Raw genomic sequence first — 8951 nt, 5'->3', positions numbered from 1 at the left:
CTGGTTCTATCTTCTCTGTTCTGGCTTCGTCTCCTTGAGACTCTGGGATTCAATGGAGGACACAAAAGACTATGAGGATCCAGCAAACAGGAAGACAGGATTGGTGAAGGTAGAGAGAGAGAGAGAGAGGTGGAGATGTTCTGTCATTGTAATGCGATACAAGAGAATTTCGGTGCAATTTTCATTCTGTAGAGCAGAGAGAGAGAGAGAGACATGCAGCTCAGAGAGACTTGGAGAGAGAGAGAGAGTGTGTGTGTTTGTGTGTGTCAGCAGCAGCATGCAGACAGGTCACTCTCTATATAGCTTGTCTTGTGCTCGAAGATTCTCTGTGTCTTGTATTATAAGAGAGCAGGTGGGCAGGGCTGTGTTATTCCTGTGAGAAGCTGTGTTCAGTGGATAGACTCTGAATTAGCAGGGCTGTGTTATTCCTGTGAGAAGCTGTGTTCAGTGGATAGACTCTGAATTAGCAGGGCTGTGTTATTCCTGTGAGAGGCTGTGGATAGACTCTGAATTAGCAGGGCTGTGTTATTCCTGTGAGAGGCTGTGGATAGACTCTGATAGGATGGAGTGCTGACTCATTCTCTGCACTTCGCTGGCTGTGTCGTTTAGATAAGAAATCAATTTAGAAACAGACAGCTGACCTTTGCTACTGCTCCTCCCTCCTCTCCTCCTCTCTCCTCTCCTCTCCTCACCTCACCTCTCTCTCCTCTCTCTCTCTCCTCTCCTCTCCTCTCTCAGGCTCACCCCGTGTTGAAGGCGTTCCTCTGTGGTTCTCTCAGCGGTACCTGCTCCACTCTGCTCTTCCAGCCTCTGGACCTGGTCAAGACCCGGCTGCAGACCCAACAGAACTGTGTGCACAACGGGTGAGACACACTGGACAGACAACCACTGCGCACCACTGCACAGCACTGTGCTATACTGCCCAGCACAGCACTGTGCTATACTGCCCAGCACAGCACTGTGCTATACTGCCCAGCACAGCACTGTGCTATACTGCCCAGCACAGCACTGTGCTATACTGCCCAGCACAGCACTGTACTATACTGCCCAGCACAGCACTGTACTAGACTCTAGACTGGACCGCCCTGCTCTGGGGACAGTAACGCTCAGCCCAGCCCTCACAGCACTGCTGCCCTGTAAGCTGTACTGAATCACAATGACTGACCCTCGCCCCGCAGGTCTGCTCGTGTTGGCATGGTAACTGTGTTCATCAACGTGATTCGCACAGAGAAGCTGCTGGGGCTGTGGAAGGGAGTGTCACCGGTGAGCCTGTGTGTGTGTGTCTGTCTATCAACCTGTCTGTGTGTGTGTCTCTCTCTATCAATCTATCTGTGTGTGTCTGTCTATCAAGGGCTCTCTCTCTCTCTCTACGTCTGTCTGTCCTGAGTGCACCTCCGAGTTGTGTGTGTCAGTTTGTGTGTGTGTGACATGTTGCCTGTGCTTTCTCTAGTATGGCTCTTATGGTGCCACTCTCCTAACCCCCCCCCTCTCTCTCTGCAGTCGTTTGCTCGCTGTATCCCGGGGGTCGGACTCTATTTCAGTTCGTTCTTCTCTCTGAAGCAGCGGTTCTTCAGTGAGCGGAGCCCCTCTGCACTGGAGTCGGTGTTCCTGGGGGCCGGGGCTCGCACGGTGGCGGGGGTCTGCATGCTGCCCGTCACCGTGGTGAAGACCAGGTTCGAGGTGAGGAGGAGGGAGCCCACACACAAACTGGCAGGCAGACGCAGCCCGCACACTCTCACATACACTGGTGACAATCGGGCTGATTTTTACCATTCAGAGTGAAAACAGCTGCTTGTGTTTTGTGTGAATTGCTGCCTTCCTTCAGCCTGTGGAGAAGAGCGATTCACACAAACCCGAGCAGTGCTCTCTCTGACCCCCCCTCTCTCTCTCACGCTCCCCCTCCCCTCCCCCCTCTCTCTCTCTCTCTCTCTCTCTCTCTCACGTTCCCCTCTCCTCTCACCCCTTCCCTCTCTCACACTCCCCCTCCTCTCACCCCCTTCTCTCTCTCTTTCTCTCCTCCTCTCTCCCATCTCTCCCTCTCCTCCCTCTCTCTCTCTCTCATGCTCCCCCTCTCCTCTCCTCTCTTTCAGAGTGGCAGGTTCAGCTATGGCAGTGTCTCTGGGGCTCTGTGCTCCATGTATCGCACCGAGGGGCTACGTTCTCTCTTCAGCGGCCTCACCGCCACCCTGCTGCGGGACGCGCCTTTCTCCGGGATCTACGTCCTGTTCTACACCCAGAGCAAGAAGAGCCTGCCCCCAGGTAAGGGGGGGGGACCCGGGGGCGACGACGACACTCCAACCCCCAACCCTAGCCCCTTATTAACTCTGCTCTCTCTCTCTCTCTCTCTCTCTCTCTCTCTCTCTCTCTCTCTCTCTCTCTCTCTAGAGCTCGTCAGCGCCCCCTGTCTGCCCCTGCTGAATTTCAGCTGTGGCATCGTGGCTGGTGTGCTCGCCTCTCTCGCCACGCAGCCCGCTGATGTGGTGAAGACTCGGGTTCAAGTCTCTCCGGGGAAGCTCGGAGGCACGAAGGAGGCGATCGTATACATCTTCAGGGTAAGAGGGGGGTCCCAGCACCTCGATCAGCGAGACTGAAACTAAATTGAGTACAGCACACCTGGAACTGGAATCATTCATTCAATACTCTCTCTCTTCCTCTCCTCTCTCCTCTCCTCTCTCTCCCCCTCTCCCCTCTCCTCTCTCCAGACGCAGGGTGTGGTGGGGTTCTTCAGTGGCGCGGTGCCACGCTGTCTGAGACGCACTCTGATGGCTGCGATGGCGTGGACTGTCTACGAGCAGCTGATGGCAAAGATGGGGTTAAAATCCTGAACGAGAGGAGAGGAAAAAAAACAAAAAAAAAGACAAAACTGAAGAAAAGAAGTCTGGCTTGAGTTTCGCTGCGAGAGAAACAGACAGGCACTTTAATTATTCTGAGCGAGTTTGTGAGAGACGCAAACGCACATTTCCTGTATGAACGGGGGGGCAAAGACCTGAGCGTGGCACGCGTGGGAAACAAGTCCCCCTCTTCCCCTCCCCTTCTAAACGAAGTCGCTTCCCTGACTCTCTTAAAGCTTCCTGCTGACCCAGGAGTACGAAAGCACTTTAAAAAAACTCTATAGAGGAGACAAGCGAAGAGGAGAGAAACTGAGGTGGCATTTTCCTATGAAAAGATGCAACTAAAATTAAAATTCACACAAGAGAGATGCACAGAACAAGTTTGAGAGACAATGAAAAATCTGCGTTTGAACCAATGGCACGACAAGCGGGGCGGTGACAGTGAGGTGATGTGTTTCTATTGGATGAAGAAGTTGCCATGACAGTCACGCACACACACACTCCTGGACTAGCTGTTGCAGAATCACATCGCTGCGGTCAGAGAGAGAGAGAGAATGAGAGAGAGAGAGAGGAAATTGACCCACACATTTTTAATTTTATTTTTTCCTAAATCCAGAAGGATTTTGAAATCCCAAATGTGTTGTTGTGTTTTTGTTTTTAACTAATGAAACGGTGTGATGCTCTGCGCAGTGTGATGCAAGGCGTGCAATATTAACCGAGGGCTGTGTGGTGATTGCTGGGGGTCAGTGTGTCTCTCGTTTAGCTGACAGGCTCAGGGCTGCACTTGAAGCTGTCCTGTGTTTTCAGTGGCTATGTGGTGATTGCTGGGGGTCAGTGTGTCTCTCGTTTAGCTGACAGGCTCAGGGCTGCACTTGAGGCTGTCCTGTGTTTTCAGTGGCTGTGTGTCGCTGTGCTGGCAGGGGAGTATCACTAATAAAATGATTTAAACTGGCCTCCTCTTGTGTTGGTGTTTTTTTTTTTTTTTTTTTTTTTTTTGGGGGGGGGGGGGAGCAGGTCAGAGCGCATGTTGTTGACACAGCTAGCTTTGTGTTCTCTCCTGAAGCTCAGTGACATTCACAGATCCCACCCACTGTCTCCCTGCAGGAAACTGGCACTGTGAGCAGAGAGAGACTGACACATTCAAACACACACACACAGAAACTCACACAGATACAGACGGAGATATTCAAACACACACACAGAGACTCACACTGAAACAGACTGAGACTGACAGGTTCAAACACACAGACACACTGAAACAGACAGAGACTGACACATTCAAACACACAGACACACACTGAAGCAAACAGAGACTGACAGGTTCAAACACACACACACAGAGACACACACAGACAGAGACTGACACATTCAAACACACACACACACAGAAACTCACACAGATACAGAGGGAGATATTCAAACACACACACAGAGACTCACACTGAAACACACACAGAAACTCACACAGATACAGAGGGAGATATTCAAACACACACACAAACACATACAGATACAGAGAGATACAGAAACTACAGCAATTCTGTCTTTCTGCCCGCTGCTCCCGTGTTATCCTCTCAGTGAATTTATCATAAACACAGATTTTTATAGGTTACAAAAATAAATAGGATCACAGTAAAGGCCAGCAGGCCGTGTTGCTAACTTTCTGAATTGCAGAGACGCAACGCATTTCTGCAGTGTGTGCAATACATTATAACCCTTTGCACCTTGAGGTGATCCGTGTACAACACAGTCCTCGGATTAGAAATATGATCACATCCATGTTATTTTGCAGCGGGGTCTGTGCCAGCAGCCGGTCTGTGAACACGCCCTGACTCGACACAGACACGGCGGGAGTGCGCGGCGGGTGTACCCGAGGTCCCACGCTGTGCCACCCGGCGGAGCGACGCTTATGTAACCGGTCCCGTTCCTCGCAGCCTGGGGGGCGCTCGGTGTCGCGCGTTTAAAGGGCTTGTTATTGCGAGGTCTAAAAATAGGCATCGCAAAGACATTTCACTTCTGTAAACACTTCCTATAAACTGGAAACAGCATCGCGTTGTCACTTATTTTCATGCATATATCAACGCTGCCTGAAAAGCAGCTAAATGCATCTATCTATCTATCTATCTATCTATCTATCTATCTATCTATCTATCTATCTATCTATCTATCTATCTATCTATCTATCTATCTATCTATCTATCTATCTATCTATCTATCTATCTATTCCAGCTTGTAAACACATTCTCATTTCACCAGCGGTGAATTAGCAAACAAAAATACAGACATAAATAAATGTAAAAATAGCAGCAGACAGACGCAATGTCCCCGTCCTGTCCCGGGACAGAGCGAGCTCCTGGACAGACACGTCCTGACTTTGGCTCGTCTTTTTTAATTGGCAATCGTTGTGAAAGAAATCGTGCAGCTCTGTCTTTCCTTACCGGATGCGAACCCTTTAAAATAAAGCAAGAAAACAGTTTTAATTAAAATTAAGAAAGGGGGGGGGGGGGTTTAGCACGGTTACCTGGCCCACCCACCTGGCGGGATTACAGCCACCCAGCGGGTTTGACCTAGTTTATGCGGGTGTAGTACAAAGTGTAACCAAAGGGCGGCCGATTACAGTGTTAGTGGAGTATTAATTTTGCAGCCCTAGTTATGAAATTAAAGTTGATCCCGCAGTCGATTATTTTAGTAAATCTGCAGTTTCCTGAACCCTTAGTTATATTATATCAGGTACCATTGTTTCCCGCGGTTCTTAATATGCTTCACTTTCTTTATCGAAGTCAGTTCTATAACTTCTTATTTTTTTTTTAAATGTTGTCTAAAAAACGTTGCCGACATTTAAACTCCAGCTCAACCCCGGCTGTATTTTCAGAATTGTGTCTGTTAAATGATTACACGGCGGCGGTGCTGTTTGTTGATTCGTTTTTAATAAATAATAATGAACTATAGCGTTGAATAAACAACTAAAGCGGATCGGAGAGATCAATAAGACTGAGTTACACGCGGTGCAAAAAGCAGGCGCCATTGCGGCTCAAACAGGGAGCGATGCTTGAGAATAAAGACAGCAGTGAAACGGGCGCCATTGCGGCTCAAACAGGGAGCGATGCTTGAGAATAAAGACAGCAGTGAAACGGGCGCCATTGCGGCTCAAACAGGGAGCGATGCTTGAGAATAAAGACAGCAGTGAAACGGGCGCCATTGCGGCTCAAACAGGGAGCGATGCTTGATAATGAATCAGAGCAGTTTGAGCCAACATGGCCGCCACAGAGCTGCAGTTTCTTCCCCGGTCTAGCTCCCGCCCCCGACTGCAAGCTGCCCGCTGATTGGCCGCGGCTGAGGTATAAAAGCGCGTCACGGCCTCCGCTCCGCCTCTTTATTTCGTGAGGCTCGGATCTCCACACGGCGTTGTCTCGTGGTGAGTGTCGCAAATGTCGCTTTAATTGTGAAAAAACACACGAAAAAAAATAAAAAACCTCCCGAATCACAGAGTCATGAGGACGGGAAGCCGCCTCTCCGGCGCCGGTACCGGCTCTGGAGGGATTCGTGTCGAATAAAACGCGTTTCTGTGAATGTGGGCGCTTGCAGGCCGCGGTCCTGCAGCTCGCGTGTGGAGTCAGGCCGCGGGAGGGGCTCTTAAACGCATCCGGACCCGGAGCGAAGACCCCCTCTTCAGAGAGGCGTGCTTATGAGTTTCCTTGCGTTTCTTTTATGCATAGTCAGTATTTATTGCAGTGCTGGTAACTGTGAAGCGCTCAGAGGTGAGGCTTTCAAGGGCACTATACAGAAGTCTATTATTATTATTATTACGCGCGTATCTTCTTGTAATTAAAGTTCCCTGTAATGTGTGTATTAATCCAGTCCAATTATTTTCATTTTAATGGAATCCACGCGTTATAAATACACGTGTGTTTCAATGCGAGTTTCTATTGGCTGAGACGCGCTCCGCACTGAACTTTTTTTTCTCCCGCACCGTGTTGCTAAGGAACGCAGATTTGGAATATATTTCACCCCCCGTAGCGAACATCACTCCCTTTTTTAGAAGCGATTTTGATCGAGCGTCTGTCTGCTGTGTATTGCAATAGAGTGTGTGTGTTGCGTGATTGATACACGCGTGTTTCTCGTTGTCCCCCCCACTCCACTCCACGCACACTGTTAAAGCACGGCTCCGAGGTCGGTGTCCGGGTGTCGGAAGTGTGCCAGAGTAACACGGCAGGTTTTTCGCTAACACCACGAGGGCTCCGGTCCCATGAGTGGGGTTTGATAGTACTCCGTGCCACAGGCAGCCTAGAATCTAATCGTCTGCCGTGCGCCTGTCTGCTCACCTGTGTGCAGGTGTGTCACCTCTTCCTCCTCCCCGCGTCTCGTTCCAGGTGTCTACATCATCAACCTGAAGAAAACCTGGGAGAAGCTGCTGCTGGCGGCCCGAGCCATCGTGGCCATTGAGAACCCAGCCGATGTGTGTGTCATCTCCTCCAGGAACACTGGGCAGGTAGGCAGCAAGCCCCTCCCTCCCTCGGAGCCCCGCCCCTGTACACTGTCCCTGGTTCATTTCACTGACCTGCTGTCTCTCTCTCTCTCCAGAGAGCTGTGCTGAAGTTTGCTTCTGCCTCCGGAGCCACGACCTTCGCCGGCCGCTTCACCCCCGGGACCTTCACCAATCAGATCCAAGCAGCCTTCCGCGAGCCCCGTCTCCTGATCGTGACGGACCCGCGAGCCGACCACCAGCCGCTGACCGAGGCCTCGTACGTGAACATCCCCACGATCGCGCTGTGCAACACGGACTCCCCCCTGAGATACGTGGACATCGCGATTCCGTGCAACAACAAGGTCAGGCTGGCTCTCTCGCTCTCACACACGCACACACAAGCTGAGACTCGCACACTGAGACGTGCGCCCACACACTCACACAGGTGAGACGTTACAAAAAAATGTATGAACACAATTTACCTTTTTTTTTTTTTTTATATTTTTATAATGAAAAACTACAAAACCGTATCGCAAGAGTGTCTACCGGGAGCCATAATACCAGCACAGTGTAGCATTGCATGAGGGGGTGGAATTCAATATGTTAACAAGGGAACATTATTCAGCAGCGAGACATGTCTCTATAGAGGGAGGTGGTGCTGTGTGTTCATGTCTGTATAGAGGGAGGTGGTGCTGTGTGTTCATGTCTGTATAGAGTTGGTGTTTCCTCTCGCACACTGTTAGAACTTGGAGCTGAGGCCAGTCTGCTGGTCGGTGAACTCTGAGTGTAGGTTGTGTGCTACAGTGATGGGCTGGGTTACGCTGCTCCCCTCTCTCTGTGCAGTGAGGCTGGGTGCAGTCACATTCACACCCTGCCACAAGCCCAGAGCAGCGAGTCAGTGAACTGGCAGGGTTGATGTGGTGGGTGCTGTGTGTGTGTGTCTCTCTCTCTCTGTTTCTCTGCAGGGTTGATGTGGTGGGTGCTGTGTGTGTTCCTAACCCCTCTCTCTCTGTCTCTCTGCAGGGTCACCACTCTGTGGGGTTGATGTGGTGGATGTTGACTCGAGAGGTTCTCAGAATGAGGGGCACCATCTCCAGGGACCACCCCTGGGAGGTCATGCCTGATCTCTACTTCTACAGAGACCCGGAGGAGGTGAGCGTTGTTCACGTTGTGTTTGTGCGCCTGGGTGGGGGATGGGGGGGAATGTCTCTTTCCCGCACACTGTTAAAGCGCGGCTCCGAGGTCGGTGTCCGGGTGTCGGAAGTGTGCCAGAGTAACACGGCAGGTTTTTCGCTAACACCACGAGGGCTCCGGTCCCATGAGTGGGGTTTGATAGTACTCCGTGCCACAGGCGGGACCCGCGCTCTGGGGTTCTGGACGATTTCAAGGAGAGCTGCAGCTGGGAGTTCAGGAGTGTGTTTAGAGAGTGTAGCAATCTGGCTATCTACACTGTCTATATACACTGCAGTCTCTTTACACTGTATACACTTCACTCCTCTCTCCGTGTAGATTGAGGAGGAGGAGCGGGCTGTAGGGTGGCGTGCGTTAATCTCTGTCTCTCTCTAGATTGAGAAGGAGGAGCAGGCTGCTGCTGAGAAGGCTGTCGGGAAAGAGGAGTTCCAGGGAGAATGGACCGCCCCCGTCGCTGACTTTGT

The 8951-nt window shown here is 51.0% G+C and overlaps 2 protein-coding genes and 2 non-coding genes across 4 annotated transcripts in view; all 4 read left to right on the top strand.

The window, feature by feature from the left end:
* The first annotated feature begins 52 nt into the window (after positions 1–52).
* On the top strand, positions 53–3784 carry slc25a38b (solute carrier family 25 member 38b). Its single transcript, XM_041237787.1, has 7 exons — positions 53–109; positions 733–863; positions 1179–1263; positions 1501–1680; positions 2091–2259; positions 2386–2552; positions 2703–3784. Exons 1-7 carry the CDS (start codon positions 53–55, stop codon positions 2823–2825), a joined length of 912 nt encoding a protein of 303 aa, XP_041093721.1. The 3' UTR covers positions 2826–3784.
* A 2616-nt stretch (positions 3785–6400) lies between these two features.
* rpsa (ribosomal protein SA) overlaps positions 6401–8951 on the top strand; it is a 3150-nt gene continuing 599 nt past the window's right edge. The window contains exons 1-5 of the mRNA XM_041237786.1: positions 6401–6508; positions 7120–7320; positions 7413–7658; positions 8320–8448; positions 8863–8951. The exon at positions 8863–8951 is cut by the window's right edge and continues 71 nt beyond it. Of these exons, the coding sequence (XP_041093720.1) occupies positions 6401–6508; positions 7120–7320; positions 7413–7658; positions 8320–8448; positions 8863–8951 (773 nt within the window). The remainder of the gene's footprint in view (positions 6509–7119; positions 7321–7412; positions 7659–8319; positions 8449–8862) is intronic.
* Positions 6973–7112, top strand: LOC121306226. Its single transcript, XR_005948181.1, has one exon. It is a non-coding gene; the product is annotated as a small nucleolar RNA SNORA62/SNORA6 family (small nucleolar RNA).
* Positions 8510–8649, top strand: LOC121306228. The gene has a single exon (XR_005948182.1). It is a non-coding gene; the product is annotated as a small nucleolar RNA SNORA62/SNORA6 family (small nucleolar RNA).

This window comes from Polyodon spathula, chromosome 46 (genome assembly GCF_017654505.1).
Source record: "Polyodon spathula isolate WHYD16114869_AA chromosome 46, ASM1765450v1, whole genome shotgun sequence".
NCBI lineage: Eukaryota > Metazoa > Chordata > Actinopteri > Acipenseriformes > Polyodontidae > Polyodon > Polyodon spathula.
This window is presented reverse-complemented; position numbering and strand designations above follow the sequence as displayed.